General features: G+C 32.8%; 1 protein-coding gene across 4 annotated transcripts in view; it reads right to left on the reverse strand.

Annotated features, from left to right (window-relative positions):
• The window catches only part of LOC143052602 (uncharacterized), a 97305-nt gene extending 79685 nt beyond the window's left edge, over positions 1–17620 (reverse strand). For all 4 annotated transcript variants that reach the window (XM_076225670.1, XM_076225672.1, XM_076225669.1 and 1 more), the window contains exons 1-3: positions 17501–17620; positions 5901–6008; positions 2717–2997 (exon numbers count right to left, since the gene is read on the reverse strand). In XM_076225670.1, the coding sequence (XP_076081785.1) occupies positions 2717–2997; positions 5901–6008; positions 17501–17542 (431 nt within the window). In that variant the 5' untranslated portion in view covers positions 17543–17620. The remainder of the gene's footprint in view (positions 1–2716; positions 2998–5900; positions 6009–17500) is intronic.
• Positions 17621–21704: the final 4084 nt, after the last annotated feature.

Here is a 21704-nt window from a genome sequence, read left to right on the forward strand (position 1 = left end):
TTTCAGAGGAGAAGATTTTTGTAAAAGATTACTAAGATTTACGAAAAATGGTTAAAAATTGACTATAAAGGGCAATAACTCCTAAAGGGGTCAACTGACCATTTCCGTCATGTTGACTTATTTGTAAATCTTACTTTGCTGAACATTATTCCTGTTTACAGTTTATCTCTATCTATAATAATATTCAAGATAATAACCAAAAACAGCAAAATTTCCTTAAAATTACCAATTCAGGGGCAGCAACCCAACAACGGGTTGTCTGATTCATCTGAAAATTTCAGGGCAGATAGATCTTGACCTGATAAACAATATTACCCACGTCAGATTTGCTCTAAATGCTTTGGTTTTTGAGTTATAAGCCAAAAACTGCATTTGACCCCTATGTTCTATTTTTAGCAATGGCGACCATGTTTGTTGATAGATCAAAACTTCGGATACAATTTATAAATTAGATACCCTAAGGAACATTCAGTTAAAGTTTGAAAGTATTTGGCCCAGTAGTTTCAGAGGAGAAGATTCTTGAAATAGTTTACGACGACAGACGACGACAGACGACGACAGACGACGACGGACGACAGACGACGGACAACGACGGACGCCAAGTGATGGCATAAGCTCACTTGTCCCTTCGGGACAGGTGAGCTAAAAAAGTATCCTTCTCTTCATGATTTCAAAATAATTAAAAAATACCTACCATCATCATGATCTTTTGTTTAATTCTTAATAATCAATTAATTTCCAATATAACATGACGATTGATCTTTTACTATATCCTACTCTATCTAATATTTCCTATTTAAATTCCTCATTATTTGCCATCACACAAAATGTATCACCATCAAGATTAAAACTTAAAGGTACTTCAATCCTTCATATCATAAAATAAATTCTAAGATGTCACCATATTTTTTAATTCACACTTCATCTAAACAAATTATCTCTCTATAAGGTTAGTGAATTGATTTTTTCTGTTTAAGTGAGAAAAAATAATTGTTCAATGTTTCACTGAAAACTGCTCATCAAATAACCACTCTAACTGCTAACAAAAGAAGAACTGAGCAATCCGTCAACTTTGGTCAAATCTTTGTATTTGCATGCATCATATCGGGAGATTCTGCAGATTCTTAGACAAAGACATAATCCATGTAATTGGAAAGGTTGTGGTTTCTAGATAAATTAGATTTGTCACAGAGAATATGGGGACTTAATTCTATTTATTTTCTCAATGAAATATTTGGAGAATCCTTCTTCTATGTTTGCTGCGAAAGGTCTTTGAGATAAATATTGAAAATGAAATTATCTGCCATTAATCTTAAAGATTGCTCCTGAGTTCTTGATATTATTCAAAGATAATTTATTTAAGGGTATCATCAACTGAGTAGTCAATGCATGTATAGCAATGATTTATAACATGCATGTTTTAATTTTTAATTTTCCGTTTTAGAATCTAAAGAATTATGGGTAATCTCATTGTTCGTACACCAGAATTAAAATAGCTTTACGTCAATGATTGAATTTCCATAGGTTAGAACATTTTGGTGTATGCTTTTGAAAACGTAACCAAAATGAATGAGATTATGAAAAGGTGAATTGATAAATTTAGAAACTTAGGTTCAAACTCTTTCAGGCAAAGTTGACCCACGTTGATGAGGGTGGTAAAGGGTTATTTTCGTGCAAACGCCGCTTTTTATTTCACGTTCAGCGTGTTTTTACTTTTTAATTTGACGTTCAGTCGTGCAAGACGGGTGCCTCGTTCAACATGTTCTGCTTATTTAATTTTACGTGCATCGTGATTTTCAGTCTTATTTTGTGTGCTTGGTATTTTTCAAATAAAATTCAAACACTTGGCAGGGATCGTCAAGAAATACTTTTTTAAAAGCCATAAACCAATTATATCATAAATGTGTATACTAAATCCGGAATATCAAGTAAAACAAAGAGTTAATATATACAAGAAGACAGTGACTCAGTCACAAAAGGTTCACATAAAAGTATTTATTTTTCGTGCAATGTTCATTACAGAAATTATTTCACGTTCAACGTGAAATTATGTCTTATTTCACGTTTTTTTTGTGCAAGCACCCCACTTTACCACCCTCGTTGATTTTAGGCTATTCCTTTTAAGATTCCTTCTGATTAATGTAATCCAACTTACACAGAAACTTATTTCACATTTAGGCCTTTCTAGCCCACTTCACAGCAATCTAATTTCATGATTTCATAAAATGAACTTGATGTAGTTAAATAAGGAAAAAGCAAAGTTTAACATGTTCACAATGATTTGTATTCCCATTATTTTTCTACTGGGGAAGATTGTGAAAACAAATCACACACAAAAAATAGTAGTTTTACAGTATATAGCTTCTTCACGTATTTATGCTGTGGATTCATTTATTAACGAAGGTTTCAATTTTCGTTGATTGAGAAAAACTAGCAATCTCATGGATATTTGATTTTGTGGTTTTGCAAAAGTCTGCATACATTCTTATAGAAAATTTGTAATTCCTTGTTCATTAGAATTTGTGGTTCCCAGGTAACCTCAAAAACCACGAAAATTTGTATCTAACGAATATTAATGAATCCACAGTACATTTGAGTTCAAGAATTTTTAATAAGGGTAAATCAAAAAATTGGCTTCAGACTCAACTAAACTTGCAGCCATCAAATAGGATTGATGTTGGCAAATTAAGTAACCTCTAAATATTATGACACCAACCTGTTATCTTGTTTTCTAACTTGTGGACGGTGGTCAGTCACAGATACAACACAATCATCCAAACAAATGTACTTCTGAGGTAAGATATTATGATCGACCAATGATAACTTCAGCTTGAGTTGTCTATGGAGGTCATCAAGGTCAATCTGATCATTGAAGGTCAAAAGTTCATCTGATATCCCTTGCTTCCTAAGAAGAAATGTAGTTTCTGTCCTAAGATGGTATTTCTGTTGTGGAATGTCTAGCACTGGGATGAAGACAACATCTTTAGTACCTGAGGTCTTATAACAAAAAATCACATTTAAAATTAAATTTATCTTAATAAAAACTTGAAACAGTTTCAACAAAAGTTTAATAGTTTACTTTCTTTTATATTGTAGTTATGTATGCTTAATTATATGGTTTATACAAATAAATAATATAAAACATCTCGTTTTTAAAATTGTTTTGTAAGCTTGTTGTTTTATATTAGGGTAGTAATGTCCTTTACTGTCAGGCGTCAAACGGTCATTTTCAGCTACCTTTAGCGTCAAATTGGTTAAAATTTTACCTTGAATCGTCATAATATCCTTATCGTGATTCGTCAAAGGTGTCAAATAATTATCGTTCATACCGTCATTTTGGGGGAAAAATTTAACGTGATTTGTCAAAATCAGTCGATTTTTTATTGTCTGAAAGAAAGTGTACATTTTATCGTCATGCACCAAAAACTACCGTTAATTTTATTTGGCTAGAATTTTTACCGTTATTTGTCATGATGCAGGGATGATTCCACTATATAGTTTAGGAGCGCTTAGCGGCCCTTAAATCGGCCAGCGGCCCCCAAAAATGTTTGTGAATATAAATTCCCAATTCAGGAAAATGAAATAAAATTCGGTATTTCCGGAAAAATTTCCGTCACCGATTACGGCAACTATAATTTTTCATAGTTTGTCGTCAAAACATAGTAAAATCTGGATAAGAGTGCTGACTACGATTGCATTTTATTAACAACGATTTAATTATGTCAACATGAGGTAAACAATTTTAGCAGCCGGATTCAATTGATCAAAATGTTATGGGAGTATTTGATCTCGTAAAAGTAGATCGCTCAGCAGGTTGATCAAAAACATTCTCAATTTTATTTTTGTCAGACTCAAAATGGGTGTCACAGCAGAACTCGGCAAAGAGCAAATTAAAACTTTTGTATAACATTGATGAATAAATTTTAATGGGCGCAGATCTCATAAAAGCAGATTGCCCAATAGAGCCGGTTATGTTTTTGTTGAAAATAATGTTGATGATAGACCATTCATGAAATGACCCCGAAATACGATGTCATCAGTATGGATAAAATATAAGATATCTCATATGATATATAAAATAGCTTTTAAAAATGAAATTATATAAGATATCTCATATATTAAATGAGATATCTTATATAAATCTTATATATTATACAAATCTTATATATCATATAAGATATCTTATATGTTATGAGATAATTTGAAATTCGAATAAATAGCTTAACGGCTTGCCATACTGGTTTATGTTAGCTGGTATATATGTTTTTGTAATCGGCGTCTTTTACCAAAGTTAAGATGATAGTGAATCATGTGCAATGATATTCATGTATTACAACTTCCCTGGTCTGAATCCAACAAGTGAAACTGCGAGCTACTGCTCACTGATGATACCCCCACAGCAAGTGGATAATATTAATAGTGTAAAAATATGCAAGTGTTCGGTAAACAGGAAGTTGTCGAGTGATGAATCTGAAAACGCATCACACGGTATAGCTGACTTATATAAATCCTGAAACCAAATTTCAGAAATCCTTGTATTGTAGTTCCTGAGAAAAATGTGACGAAAATTTTCAACTTGGCTATCATGTGTAAAATCATACAAGTGTTCGGTAAACAGGAAGTTGTCAGGTGATCAATCTGAAACGCATCACACGGTATAGCTGACTTAGATAAACCCTGAAACCAAATTTCAGAAATCCTTGTATTGTAGTTCCTGAGAAAAATGCGACGAAAAATATTCATGGGACGGACGGACTGACGGAAGGACAGACAGAGGTAAAACAGTATACTCCCCCTTTTTTAAAGCGGGGGTATAATAACTTCTTCAATCAGTGTACAGGTGAAACATAATATACATTTTCTGTTTTTACAGTATAATGATATTACTTAGTCTTAGATTGTATGCATAAAAAATTCCCAATTGGGATAAAAATTCCCAAATTGATGTTCAAGGGACCCATTCGAAAACACCTGGAATCATCCCTGTGATGGGACCCCCATTACCACCCTCTTATATCACATGACTTGTGCAAATTTCACAAAATAAATGCAGTAGTAGAAACAAAACAATACAAAATGAAAAAAAGTTAATTCCTCAATAGCATTTCCCAATAACTTGCTAAATGTACTAAATATACAATATCAATTACTTATTGATGTTTACTTTCAAGTTATTCAGCTGAGCATCAACAAAACAACATTTCTACACAATTAATTTTTGTTCAAATCAATTGCTTCAGTAGCAATGCATTTACATTTTCTTAATTATTCAGACCAAATATAGGTTTACAAAGAAATTTCAATATATCAACTTGTGCTGCACTGAAAAATGCCGTTTCATATTTAAGGTTATGCTATTAGTCAAAATTAGATTTCATATCAAAAATGCATTTGGCAACTTGTGTTGCATTGAAAACTGGCATTTCATAAAGGTTTTGTTGCAAACTATTAAACTAGATTACATATCATAATTACACCTTATGTAAGAATCTTGGGTTTTGATTGGTTGATAGCCAGTGTATTTTTCATCAATTTACTGTTATCAAATGAATATTGTTCATTTTCTAAACGCAGCCGGGGTATTTGCAAAAAGGATTTGCCTTTTTTACCCTCTCTACCATGGAATTTGCCAAAAAATACTCTATCCAACTGGACGCTTGTAACGTCACGATCATCAATGCGTTTTTGAACATTAACATTCGATGTAATTAAACAGAAATAGCATGTTCTTGAGGAGTATTTGCGAAAAATACCAGTCTTGAGAATGAATTTCCCTCGCCTTACGGCTCGCGAAATTTATCATTCTCTCGACTGGTATTTTTCGCAAATACCCCTCCTTAACATGATATATTTGTTAAAAAACACATATATTAGCCAATCAAATAATCATGTATACTTACAAGTGTTAGAAAATAGGCTAACACGACTGAACAAACAGCAGAATCTAGGTCACAACTCTCGTTACCAATGACTACATGAACTTCAACTTTATCTTGAAATCTAGAGCTCTGAAAAGATACAAATGTTTAAATTGTTATTAAAAGCTAATTAATCTGATTTAATTTATTAGCTATAGATTGATAGATTGTTTTCAAAGTGTCCAGTGACAAATATTTCTTGAAGCTTGAAATGAAACATCTTTGCTAGCCAGTCTCTTTTCTCTAAAAACTTTAAAAAAAAAACAACAGCACATCATAAAATTCGTAAGGGTTCCACGGAACCCAGTGTCTCGCCTACTTTTGCTGTTAATTGCAGATTCAACAAAAATGAGGAAAAACATCAATAAAAATTTCCCTCTCAATACTGTCTTTTGATTGAAAGAAGCTTCCAAGTTTGGTAAAAAAAATCCAGGATAGTTTATGAATCTAATAAATGTTTTATAAACTTTAACTGCAGACTGTATGTAATGTTAACTGGAAGAAAAACTAAGTCCATTTATAAGTAAAATACGGAAAAAGTGATTTTTTTTTTACAAAATTTACTTCTGAATAATATCTTATGATCAGAAACAAGCTTTTGTCTAAGTTTGGTAAAAATCCAGGATAGTTTAAGAACATTATAAAAATTTTAAAAAACTTAAACCACAGAGTGAATGTTTTGTTTCTGGCAAAAAAACTAAGTCCATTTATAAGTAAAATACCGAAAAGTGGAAATTTATTTTTACAAAATTTTCTTCTTGATACTATCTTATGATCATAAACAAGTTTCTGTCCAAGTTTGGTACAAATCAAGGATAGTTTATGAAATTTATTAAAATTTTAAAAACTTTAACCACAGAGTGAATGTAATGTTTCCTCGCAGAAAAACTAAGTCCATTTATAAGTAAAATACAGAAAAGTGGAAATTTATTTTTACAAAATTTTCTTCTTGATACTATCTTATGATCATAAACAAGCTTCTGTCCAAGTTTGGTACAAATCAAGGATAGTTTATGAAAGTAATTAAAATTTTAAAAACTTTAACCACAGAGTGAATGTAATGTTTCCTCGCAGAAAAACTAAGTCCATTTATAAGTAAAATACGGAAAAAATGGAATTTTATTTTTACAAAATTTACTTCTGGATACTTTCTTATGATCATAAACAAGCTTCTGTCCAAGTTTGGTAGAAATTCAGTATAGTTTAAGAAAGTTATTAAAATTTCAAAAACTTTAACCACAGAGTGAATATTTGTGGACGCCGCCGCCGGAATGTAGGATCGCTTAGTCTCGTTTTTTCGACTAAAGTCGAAGGCTCGACAATAAATACTAGCATCTGCAAAGTCACAACTCCACTAAGATGAAGCACTTAACATTTTGACTACAACTGAAAAGAAGTAAGTGAACTGGTATATGTTGGAAAGGTGTACAAATTTAAACCATCTGCATTAATTCTGAATAGCTGCTGCAAGGAGGGTAAGTTATCATGCAATTTGATTTGAAATATCTAAAAATAGGGCATCTGGGCCATCACTCATAAAACTTTACTTTGTACTTTGTACTCTCAGTACCAAATGTCGGCTGGGAACAGCAATTCATGTATTTTGATTGGTTGATTTCTGAGTACAATAATATCCCAAAGTACTGATTCAAGTGTACTAACACATACTTATACTTTATTACAGGTACAATTTCAGCTAATACTGATTGATTGATGGGTTAGTGTTTCATGTCCCTTTCAGCACTAAGGATAATTTCACAAACATGTCAATTTTAATTGGTGGGAGAAGATGGGGAACCCAAAAGAGAAGCACAACCTTTAGCCCGTAAACTGACAATTCTAGTCAATTGATATTAGAGTCAAACAGACCCACCACATGCTGGAATCATATTTATAACCTCAGTGCTGACATGCTAGTCACTGTCACACACTTTGTTAGACTACTTTAGACAACTCAGCCTACAATAACCCATACTTCAACTCATTAACTGAGATTTAAATATCAACTAATGTACCTCACAGGATTTAAATGCCTGTACAGATTTCATAAGCAGTCTGGGAAATCATAACCTTTTGCAATGCCATAATAAAAGTATCAACTGGAAAGTATTATATGTTTGTTGTTTGCTTAACATCCAGTGGCAAATATATCATGCATGTTCAGAACTAGAACTAATTACAAAAGAATACAATGATACCTTGAACTATGCATATGAGGAGAAATTGTGAGTCTGATGCAGACATATTTTTGCCTTGCAACAGGCCACCCCACCCTTAAAGTTTCATGCCGTATCAAATTCAACATCCCCATTTAACCTGATGCCACATTTTTATACATTCTGTTAACCCATTGGGTCCACTTTGGCAAGGGTTTTATTGCTGGTCAGAAAAAAGACCAAAAGTGATCTTATTTCTATTCCTCAGGCACATAAATTAAAACTCTCTATAGGAAGATGCAGAACAGCAATGATAGAACTGTTCCTTTTCTTTAAGATTTATCTAGTGCAATTTGTTAAATATCAAGGGCAGATCCAGTCATTTACAAAAGTGGGTTCCCAATCCAGGATAAAAGGGAGGTTCCAACCTTATGTACCCGTTCAAATGCATTGATCATCCAGACGAATGGGGGGAATCCAACCTGGCCCCCTTGGATCTGCCTCTGCATATTTAGATTTGTAGACCATATTCCTTTTCTATTATGTAAGAAATAGGTGGACTGAATTATGGACAGTCTTTTTTTAACCTGGGAAGAATTTCCTATTATTGAGTCCAATTTAAATTTTTTTCAAAATGTTTACGGGTAGTACTCATTTTCCTTTGTCCTTTCATGAATTATGATACTTATATATACAGTGCACCTATTCTTAATAAGAAAAATAAATGTACTTGTACTAAAAAGTGAAATACATGTAGGTCAAATCAGATAAAGAAACACCCCTAATCCAAATTTTACTCAGACTTAAAACTTTTTCTGATATAAACCGAATAGGTCAGAAAAAAAATTAGAACTTTAAAATCAATTTACTATAAAGAATAAAACAGATGACATTAAATTACCTTCTAAATTCCATGAATGTTAAATTCCTGTTAAAGTTTCAGTTTTGTTTATATAAGAAAATAACAGATATGTGTATTGCATATAAACATTACCAATTGTAAAGGTCAAAGAGTTCATCTACTGATTATGATATACGTTGATTATATAAATAAACAATTAACTGGCCTTGATCTAATATTGTGGAGATAAATTGACTATTATATCATTATGAATTATTGTAATATATTAGGTATAAAAATAGACTGTTGCAATTTCCTAAAATTTTGAATAGTATTTTATTGACAGATCTCCAATGCCCCCAAGAAAACAAACAAATTCTATAAATATGTTTTATTATACACACATTTTTCATGACCTTATATTTGGTGCCTTTCAAGTCTACTTGTTGTATATAGTTAAAGTACATGTATATAATTTAATTTTGGATGTAACACGTCTTCTGATTGGCTGACGTTTTGTTATGAGCCCATAGACATAATTAAGTCATGTGACCGTGACGTCATCAACCTTTTTTTCATGGTTTTCTACGGTTTAAAATGGAATTTAGAATTAAATTATAAGAAATGAATGTAATATTTTTTCTGTCTATTCGAAATAACATAAAAAATGTGGTGAACACTGTTAAATAACCCGCTACGAGCGTTATTCAGTGTGAACCAAATTTTTAATGTTATTTCTTTATAGACAGAAAAAATATTACAGTCATTCCTTAAATAGACAATAATAGTGCATTGACTTGACATATCAATGATATAAGGATGAGGCTTAGAAACAGGGAAATGCGAGGCACTGCCAAGCTTTTTCCCCGTTTCGGGCCGAATCCTTATATCGTTCATATATCAAGTCAATGCACTATTATTGTCTTTATACTGCAATCTATAAAAAAAAAAAACGTTTCAATTGTTGTTTCATGTGTTAATGTTATTATTTGATTTAAATATTGGGAAACTTCCACCTTTTATAAAATGGCTCATATCATGCAGGCAGAGAAATATAAAACACAATGCAATGTACATTACCTGTAGAAACCCAAAATTCATGGTAACGAATTTGTTTGAGTGTGAACTAAAATATCAACAATAAGCATAAAACCTAATGATTTAAAGTTTGCAAACCAAAAATATCAACAAGTGAAATGTCTTTTTTTCTTCTAAAAATTGCAAAAGAATAAGTTTGAGTTGTTGTATACATTGGAAACAAGAACAGGTTGAATAGGTCGTATGAATAATTAATTATAATTTCAGCAATTTCTATTTGAATATTCATGAGGAAAAGTGATATCAGGTCAGTGACTGTATATGACATAGAAATATACGGTCAACACATTTTGACTGCTCAAATAGAACGAGTGCAGTATAAATACAATTAATATTATGTGATGGTGTTTATTAGCAGATGAAGATTAAACAGAGTAAGAGCAGAGAGAAGAACAAAATATCTCACCTACCCTACCCAACCCCCAAAAATATCTCACCTACCCTACCCAACCCCCAAAAATATCAGTGTATAAAAAGTTAGTTACTTTATAAATAGCCATGAAGACAAAGCTGAGAAATATATTTAAAAAAAATGAATATTGTAAATTCAGAAATTATTGTTAGGTTTTTAATCAATGAGAAGAATGTGACTTGGTTACGTATTGCAATAAGAACTCACATACTGATATCCATTCTGATACAAATACCCTCTATGAAAATTTTCAAGATTGTCCAGAAATTACAATAAACAGGCTATTTATTTCAACTTGAATTTTTTTTAAATTATGGAATTTCCATATTTTCTTGTGCTTGAAATTTTTAATAAGTTCCATGTTTATTCTGTATTATAATGTTTTAGCAGTGCATACCACTTTCCATACAATGTAATTTGTATAGATAGTGTTGTGGGCCGCACATTTCATTCTATTGAAAATGTGCTATCTTGTATGTAATTATAAGAAAGTGTTGTGTGTCGCACAGAACATTAAAATATAGAATAAACATGAGAGTGTATTAAAAAATTCAAGCCTAAGAAATTATGCAAATTTCAAAATTAAAAATAATTCCAAGTTGAAATACTTTAGTACCCCGGTAATAGCATATTAATAATTAATTCTTGTTCTTGTCCATTCTAGGTGATTTAAATTTGTGTATACCTACACTTGTCCTGGACCTGTCTTTTCTGGTAGGGGACTCAACGTTTTTAAATTGAAAAAGTCAGGGACCTCCAATTCTTAACACTGGTGCTTTATACAGGTCTTTTGACTTTCTTAAGAAGGATCTTTCTTAACTTTCATTACTTAAAGCAAATTTGAAGCCCTGCACTCATCAAATTACTGTATTTAAAAAGTTGTTAGAATACTGTTGGGTAGCTTAAACACTGTACTTGACATATATATAGCCAGCATCTCCTTTTATAGTAATTCAATAAATAAATGTAAAATCTTTCTCATTTCTCATCTTAAACTACATGTATCAGGTTCTTTAATGTATACAATATTGCATAGCAATAAACCCAGAATCTCCTGTTATGCAAACAAATAGTTTTTCTTAATTGTTATTCAACCTACTGTAAACCCAAATTTCTGCAATGTTGTTTTTTTTTCATTGGGAAAATTGTTATTTGATCAACATGACATTAAAACTAGAGACTTTAAGAGTCTATGTCACTCACCTTGACATTGAATAGAATAGGAAGAATATTTATTGTTCCAATCTAGGGCCCTTGATGAGCAGCATGACATTTATTCATAAGAAAGAATATGAAATATCAAATATATTCATATAGTTTTAAAGGTACATAAATATCACGAACATATTTAGTGATGATCAGAATATTTTCATCTTAAAAGGGGAACAAGAATGAAAACAATTACAGAAATCGCTTAAATTTTACAATTATTTAGTTTGTGTACAGCTTATTCGAAAACAACAATAAAAAATATAGGTCACCGATGAGGTAAAAAAGATATATCAATTTTAATGCCAAAAAATGGCATTTTTGCACCAAAGGGAGATAATTTGGAGCTTTTTCAATGATATCTACATTTTAAAAGTCGCCTGGGGCCAACACGAATAAATTTTTTAGATTGATTTTTGTACCATATGACAAAGTAACAACTACTTACGATTATTAATAAAATTTGTAATGAAAAAATAAAGTTTAATTTTTTTCTGAAAATCTTATAACCGCGAGCCTCCTTAAATTAGATTTATGATACAATGTAGCAAGCCCTTAGATTTGTCCATGGCTGTCATTTTTTGTTGACAAACAGAAAACACCCTCTGTGCCAATAACCTCGACAGAATGATAGAGTCATTAAACATTTTAACAACTTCTTTTTTTGCAAATTTCGATCATGTTTAACATTGTATCCACAGTCCTCAATCTTAATTTAATTTGCATCTTGCATAAGCACCAACCCTATTATTTTCAATACTTTTTGAGTTTTCATTTTATTCTGTTCTCGTAATACTTGTGTTGCCTTCCAATAATGCATTTGCTTCATTTTAAAAGGGATTACAAACCATCATGAGCATCGCTTGTTGAAATCAAAATAAATTTGGTGTACATAGGAAGTCAAACAAGAGAGAGCACTTCTGAATTTTTTTGCTGTATACTATAAAATAGATTTCAAACATGGCAATTACATGTAGAACAGTGGTTGCCAATCAGAGTTATTTATTATACAGAATTTGAAAAATTATGTATGATTCCTTATACATGATAGAAGCTCATTATTACACCTGCATATATGAAGGACACGTTGTAAGAGGGTTTCATACGAAATAAAATTTAAAAAATAAAATCCTCCCACCCGCCCCGTTTTTTTCAAAAATTTGGATGAAAATCTACTAATTAATTTTAGTTGGCCTTATTGCTGTTTACAATTTATCTCTATCTTTAATAATATTCAAGATAACCAAAAACAGCAAAATGTCCTTAAAAGTACCAATTCAGGGGAAGCAACCCAACAAAGGGTTGTCCGATTGGTCTATAAATTTCAGGGCAGATAGTTCTTCACCTGATTAACAATTTTACACCATGTCAGATTTGCTCTAAATGCTTTGGTTTTTGAGTTATAACCCAAAAACTGCATTTTACCCCTATGTTCTATTTTTAGCCGTGGCGGCCATCTTGGTTGGTAGGCCGAGTCACCGGACACATTTTTTAAACTAGATACCCAAAAAAAAAATGATTGTGGCCAAGTTTGGATTAGTTTGGCCCATTAGTTTCAGAGAAATTTTTTTTGTAAAAGATTGCTAAGATTTACGAAACGTTGTTAAAAATTGACTATTAAGGGCAATAACTCCTAAAGAGGTCAACTGACCATTTCGGTCATGTTGACTTATTTGTAAATCTTACTTTGCTGAACATTATTGCTGTTTACAGTTTATCTCTATCTATAATAATGTTCAAGATAATAACCAAAAACAGCAAAATTTCTAAAATTACCAATTCAGGGGCAGCAACCAAACAACAGGTTGTCTGATTCATCTGAAAATTTCAGGGCAGATAGATCTTGACCTGATAAACAATTTTCCCTCAGTCAGATTTGCTCTAAATGCTTTGGTTTTTGAGTTATAAGCCAAAAACTTCATTTTACCCCTATGTTCTATTTTTAGACGTGGCGGCCATCTTGGTTAGCTGGCCAGGTCACCAGACACATTTTTTAAACTAGATACCCCAATGATGATTGTGGCCAAGTTTGGTTTAATTTGGCCCAGTAGTTTCAGAGGAGAAGATTTTTGTAAAAGTTAACGACGCAGGTCAACGCCGGAAGCTGGACGACGCCAGACGCAGGACGCAAAGTGATGGGAAAAGCTCACTTGGCCCTATGGGCCAGGTGAGCTAAAAATCAAATGTAAATACCAAGAGTTTTAAAGCTTCTTGTATGCCTCAGAACAAATACAATTACATGTACATCGGAAGAAAATATAGAAGTGAAAAATGCAATTAAAAAAAAATAATCATTGAATTATATGATACTACTAATATTATCAAAATTGGCTAAAATGGAATAGACAAACTAGAGGCTCTCAAGAGCCTGTGTCGCTCACCTGTTACTGTATTTACTGATGTCGGCCATCTTGGCAGGCAGGGTCATTAGACACTTTTTTAAAATAGATACCCTAGTAATGATTGTGACCAAGTTTGGTTAAATTTGGCCCATAGTTTTAGAAAAGAAGATTTTTGTACAAGTTACAAAAATGATGAAAAGTTGTTCAATATTGACTATAAAGGACAATAACTCCTTAAGGAGGTCTCTGACAATTTTGGTCAAGTTGACTTTTTTGTAGATCTTACTTTGCTGACCATTATTGCTGTTTACAGTTTATCACTGTCATACAAGTGAGAGGTTTAGCTAGCTATAAAACCAGGTTCAATCCACCATTTTCTACATTTGAAAATGCCTGTACCAAGTCAGGAATATGACAGTTCTTGTCCATTCGTTTTTGATGCGTTTTGTTATTTGATTTTGCCATGTGATTATGGACTTTCCGAATTGATTTTCCTCTGAGTTCAGTATTTTTGTGATTTTACTTTTTTCTCTATCTATAATAGTATTCAAGATAATAACCAAAAACTGCAATATTTCCTTAAAATTACCAATTCAGGGGCAGCAACCAAACAACCAGTTGTCCGATCCATCTGAAAATTTCAGGGCAGATAGATCTTGACCTGATAAACAATTAAACCCGTCAGATTTGCTCTAAATGCTTTAGTTTTTGAGTTATAAGCCAAAAACAGCATTTTCCCCTTATGTTCTATTTTTAGCCGTGGCGGCCATCTTGGTTTGATGGCCAGGTCATCGGACACACTTTTAAAACTAGATACCCCAAGGATAATTGTGGCCAAGTTTGGTTAAATTTGGCCCAATAGTTTCAGAGTAGAAGATTTTTGTAAACGATAACTAAGATTTATGAACTAGAGGCTCTCAAGAGCCTGTGTCGCTCACCGGTTAATGTGTTTACTGATGTTGGCCATCTTCGTTGGTAGGCGGGGTCATTAGACACTTTTTTTTAAAATAGATACCCTAGTATTATGATTGTGGCCAAGTTTGGTTAAATTTGGCCAAGTCGTTTTAGAAAAGATTTTTATACAAGTTACAAAAATGACGAAAAGTTGTTCAATATTGACTATAAAGGGCAATAACTCCATAAGGGGTCCTCTAACAATTTTGATCATGCTGACTTATTTGTAGATCTTACTTTGCTGAACATTATTGCTGTTTACAGTTTATCTCTATCTATAATAGTATTCAAGATAATAACCAAAAACTGCAAAATTTCCTTAAAATCACCAATTTTAGGGCAGCAACCCAACAACAGGTTGTCCGATTCAACTCAAAATTTGTGAGGGGATATATCTTATTCTGATGGACATTTAAATCTTGAAAGATTTGCCCTAAATGTCTTAGTTTCAAAGATATAAAGCAAAAACTGCATTTTACCACTATGTTCTAATTTTAGCCATGTCGGCCATTTAGTTTGGCAGGCTGGGTCATCGGACACATTTTTTAAACTATAAACCACAATGATAATTGTGGCCAAGTTTGGTTAAATTTGGCAAAGTAGTTTTGGAGAAGAAGATTTTTAGAAAAGTTACAAAAAATGACGAAAAGTTGTTAAAAATTGACTATAAAGGGCAATAACTCCTTAAGGGGTCAACTGACAATTTTGGTCATGTTGACTTATTTGTAGGTCTTACTTTGCTGAACATTATTGCTGTTTACAGTTTATCTCTATCTATAATAGTATTCAAGATAATAACCAAAAACTGCAAAATTTCCTTAAAATAACCATTTCACAGGCAGCAACCCAACAACAGGTTGTCCTATTCGTCTGAAAATTTCATGGCAGATAGATCTTGACCTGATCAACCATTTAACCCTATGTCAGATTTGCTCTAAATGCTTTGGTTTTTGAGTTATTAGCCAAAAACTGCATTTTACCCCTATGTTCTATTTTTAGCCATGGCGGCCATCTTGGTTGGTTTGACGGGTCACGCCACACATTTTTTAAACTAGAAACCCCAAGGATGATTGTGGCCAAGTTTGGTAGAATTTGGCCCAGTAGTTTCAGAGGAGAAGATTTTTGTAAAAGTTTACGGACGACGGATGACGGACGACGGACGACAGACGACGGACGCAGGACGACGGACGCCAAGTGATGAGAAAAGCTCACTTGACCTTTCAGGTCAGGTGAGCTAAAAATGGTTAAAAATTGACTATAAAGGGCAATAACTCTTAAAAGGGTCAACTGACCATTTCAGTCCTGCTGACTTATTTGTAAATCTTACTTTGCTGTAAATATTTATCTTAATTTATACAATCTACACAATCCTATCTTACAAAATCATTCTACTGAAATCCTCTTTAAAGGAGTAGGTTCAGTAAGACCCCTTTTAATGGCCCCAAAAATATAGCAGTTTTACGAAATTGTTAAAATGTAAACCTTTAGTTATTTTTTGGACAGTAGAATGCTTCTGCTACATACATATGGGCTGTTTTTGACAATACAATGCACATATATCCGGTACTAGCACCATTAAGGCATGCTAAATTACTGAAATCCTCATAATTCTAGCATTTTAGTTAAATTTTAGACGGTTTCCGTGTAAAACGAAAGTGGCCGCATTCGTGTTCATCCTTAATATTGAAATGTAAGTTGTATTTTATGATAATACATAACATATATAAAGGTTGAGGATGAACACGGATGCGGCCACTTTCATTTTTACCAAAAACCATCTGAAAAGTGACATTTTTTGGCATATTAGCTAGATTTTTCATATTTGAGCTTGAATCGGATCGTTTTTATGACTAAATCTGTTAAAATCTTTCACATAAACTAATTAATTTAAATAAAATAGACACTTAAGTGTTTAAAAAGTGGTCAAAATCTTTCGTCAGATGAACCTGAAATTTGAGGCCAAAATCGGTCCTTACCGGACCTACTCCTTTTCAATTTTTTTGGGACAATTCTTATTTATCTCAGGCATTTGTCAGGTATCAAAAAACAAGATTTAAAAAACTATAGAACAGGAACGAAAGATACCAGAGGGAAATTCAAACTCATAGATAAAAAATAAAGCAAAACTGACAACTCCATGGCTGAAAAAGAAAAATTAAACAGACAAATAATAGTACACATGACACAACATAGAAAACTAAAGACTTTAATTTATTTTGCAAAACAAACCCCACCTAAAAATTGGGGTAATCTCAAGTACTCAGGAAGGGTCAGCAGATCCTGCTCCACATGTGGCACCTGATGTGTTGAGATATTGATAAGAAAAAAGATCTGATTAATTGGCTGTATCATTGCGGTCAGCTTTTACTGGTGGTTGAAGCCTGAGCGTGACTGACATTAAAACAGTAGATGAACTTCTGATAGACCATCTTGACTACCAAGGCTCCACCCAAAAAAATCTGTAAAAATTGTAAAACAGGCAATTGTAAATCTTTAGCTAGATGTTGTAATGAGTAAAAACAAAAGTGTACATTTGTATGTAAAATATAGAAGCAAATACATTAACTTACCAGTGCTGTTTTGGTCTCTCTCAGAAATTCTATCAAGTTCATCTTCCCTGTCTCTGAGTAACTAGTAAACTCTATCAAGTCAACCCATGTGTTCTATAAAGGTTTTACTTTCTCAAATATCCATCTAGAAAATAAAGACAATATAGTCTCTAAAGCTATGTCATGTATGTGTAGCTTTATAAGTTTTGAAAATTTCCTACTACAGACAGAATCATGGATGGAGGCCCATTATTTCTATGTCCACTGCAACATATCACTTGGGGAACAAAATAAAAATAACTGAATCTGGCTTTTCTTTGATTATATTAATATAAAAAAATAAAAAATTCCAAACAAAAGGAGATTAGGATAAAAATCGAATGTGTTTCATTTGAGTTACTTTTTCTGCAATTTGGTAATTATATACATGTATGTATAATGAGTTATTGTTCAACCCTCTTGGATTTATTTTAAATGATAGTGATTTCTTTTTTTCTTATTAATAAAAACTTATATTAATGTCATAATTTATAAAATGTAAAATTAAAAGCTTTGTACATTTTTTTAAATACTGTAGTTTTAATTTTACAAAAAAAAATAGTACTCTAATATGATTATTTATAAGGACTTGATTTGCTTGCCCTCAGAATCCCTTATGAAGCCCTTTTAAGTCCATCAGGAAAAAAGACATATAAGCCTTTCAGAAGCTTTTAAAATCTGGAAAACACTGAGATACAACACCTTTTTTTATGTATTGCAGTTTTTTTTTATTTGCAGTATAATCAATTTCACTTATTCACTAAAATTTCATATTTTGTATCCACATTTATGGTCCGTGATATAAAGTAGTATTGCAGCTTTTATTTATTTGCGGGATGAACAATTTCACTTAATCATCACTAAAATTAAATTTTTTGTATCCACATTAATTGTCCATGTAAGTAAACTATAAGAAGAAATTAAAATAAAGTGTTTTTGTTGTGAAAATGTTTGTTAAACTTATTCTGCCAAGATGTGTTTGTTCTCTTGCACAGTGGAACGAATTATACAATAAGTTGTCAGGCTGTGTGTAGGTTGTGTGTTCATTTAACTTTCTTCCCAAAAACAGACAACATTTTGCAAGCAATTCCATACCATTTCAACTGGCTTCCCTTGACCAAAGGTACATGAACTGCTATCAATCGCGTCAGGAATGCTGTAAAATGTTTTGGTCGCAGAGAATAAAGGACAAAGTATAAATATCACTAGTTTATGTTGAATTTTAACTGTGTGTTTGTAAATCAAACTATCAGGATGTCTTTTTATCTATAATAGTGGTTGTATATTTGATTAACATATTTTCAGGAGCATCACATTGAATTTAAGAATACAAAGTCGGGTGCATTTAATTAAAATGTATTATTTTATTTTATTTAAGAATAAAAAATGAATTTAAAAATTGTATGTTTTCAAATATTATCATATGATTATAAATCATAGTAAATATAGATGTGAAAATAAATAATCAGTCCTTGTTTTAATGAAAATGAAAAATCTTTCTTCAACAGTACAGAAAATAAATAATATGACCTCTTAGTCAACAACAAAAAAAAAACCAATACAATTCATCCTATTTTTTACACAAATTTCATAATTGTAGTCGGTCAATTTATGCAGTATTATAACAAATGAACTTTTATTTTTTTACACAAATGAGGCCGTTAGTGTTCTCGTTTGAATTGTTTTACATTTGAATTTGCAAAGCCTTTTATCATGTTTATCATGTTTATACATTTTGTAGCTGACTATATGACATGGGTTTTGCTCATTGCTGAAGGCCATACAGTGACCTATAGTTGTTAATTTCTGTTTCATTTGGTTTCTTGTAGAGAGTTGTCTCATTGGCAATCACACCACATCTTCTTTTTTTAAATATTATGAATCCTTGTCATGTTTTACACTTCGTACACCATTATTTTACTCATTCAAAGCTGACTTGTTTATCAAAAAAAATATTGTTTTTATTATTAATCCACCAAAGACTCAGGGCAAACACCCTCTATGAGTGAGCGGACTCAGGGCGAAGGGATGCTGTTATCAGGACCCCCCTCCCCCGAATATATCAAACAGGTCAAATGATCCCCCCCTAAGTTGCTAAGAAATAATCTGTCAGCTCAGAGATGCAAACAGTTTTTTTTTCCTGTCAGACAATGGGGCCTACAGGGTACCAAGTTTTGCCAGACCCATCAAATTTCTGCCAGACCCATATTTTCACTCAAAAATCAAATGAAATTATGCTATTGAACAAACGTTAATTTTGATTTTGTTGATATTATTATTATTTTAAAATAACCTGTGATTCATAACAATTGTAGTTTATTGAATAATACATTACATAATATTGATTCTTGAGATTATCGCTGGTACTAATACGTTTCCCGTGCGAAATACAAATTGTGCAAGTCATCACATTGTTGTTATAAAGTAACCATGATCTCCCCTCTTGCCATTTTGGGTTGAATGACCTTTCAGGTCGTTTCTCCTTTTCGTACAAAGACCGCTTTACAGCTTTATCAACTTGAATAGGTGACTGGTTTGGTCTTTTACCGGGTTTCGACCCACTTACAAATTTTATCGGCCATGACATATTTCCTGAACTTATCAACTATGCTTAATAGACCTCCTTCCTAGAGAGCGAATTTCTAAAACAAAAAACATGACGGAAATACGGAGAATTGTTCGGGGCGAGATGGACAAGGTACGAAAGACTATTACTGGGCGGAAATACTGGTTCCCGGAGTTAGAAAATGCGGGGGAACAGGACATTTACTTTTATTAAAGATGATCGCAATTTTATAAACAAAATACTCTGCCGGGGCCGACGGGGATTTCAGTTTTGGCCGGCCATCAGGTCCTGCACAGCTACGAGTTTTGCCGGACCTGCATAAATTCTGCCCCTTAGGTCCGACGGGTCCGACGATTAGTTGCATCTCTGTCAGCTAGGTCCATACATGTACTCATCATGTAGTTCTAAGAGTCAGTAGTCCAAATAATTATGACGTCTAGGAAGGCTATTTAAACTGGGATAAAAAAAAAGTCAAAATCGAAAAATACGCAAAAGACGGCATGATTAACTGGACTATAGCACCAGAAGCATCCTCTTTTAAGTTTGATCTTGTTTAGTTGTCAGCAGAAAATGCCATGTTATTCGGATATTTTAACAATGGAAGACATATGACAATCTAATATTTTTGTGGTATTTATTGGGTGGAGAATAGTGTATGCCTATCCTTTCATTTTGTTCACCTTTTCTACTTGCACAGATTGTCGACTTTCACATTTTGCCGGAAATTCATATTGTAAAATGAAAACAAATCTGGTTTTGAGAGCTGTAAATTTCTTACGGAACTACATCATTTTTTTGGTCAAAATAGATCAAAATTGTGTTTCTAATTAATGTTCAGACTCATAAATCTTACAAACTTCTATTTTAACTCTAACAACTACATTTTACTTTAGAAATACAAATTTAAGCATGAGTGTATTGAAAATTCGACATTTTTTGAAAATGACCAATATATATATATATAATTAGATTTAAAAAAAAAAATAGTGCAATATCATTGATGATTAAAGCTATTTTCATCAAGTTTGTCTTGTGTAAAAGGCAAGATTGATCACGGGAGAAAGGGGGTTGGGGACGGATCCAGAACTTTTCCTAAATGGGGGGGGGGGGGGGGGGGGCTGACTGACCTATGGGGGCCCGCTCCTGTCATGCTTCAATGATTCCATATATAATCAACCAAATTTTTCCAACGAAAGGGGGGCCCCCCAGCCCCCCCCCCCCCCCCCCTGGATCCGCCTATACCCCTGGTGCCAACCTCCGGGTTCACACGTCGAACTAAAATGGGGTTTAGACATGTTTTATCATGACTATGCAGGGGCGGATGCAGGAATTTTCGAAAGGGGGGGTGCAGGGGGGTGCAAAATATATGTCCCGATACAAATGCATTGATCGGCAAAAATAAAGGGGGGGTGCGCACCCCCGGAACCCCCCCCCCCCCTGGATCCGCCACTGCTATGATTGATCATGATTTTATCGCATTTATAAAGGAACCCCCCCCCCCCAAAAAAAAAAAATTGAAAAATTGAAAAAAAAAATCAACATGCAGAATAAATATATCTCCGGGTGCTGACTTAAACTACCATTTATATTAAAATAAACACGTTCGGATTTTTTTGCCAG

The sequence above is a fragment of the Mytilus galloprovincialis genome, chromosome 11, assembly GCF_965363235.1.
Source record: "Mytilus galloprovincialis chromosome 11, xbMytGall1.hap1.1, whole genome shotgun sequence".
NCBI classification, from domain to species: domain Eukaryota; kingdom Metazoa; phylum Mollusca; class Bivalvia; order Mytilida; family Mytilidae; genus Mytilus; species Mytilus galloprovincialis.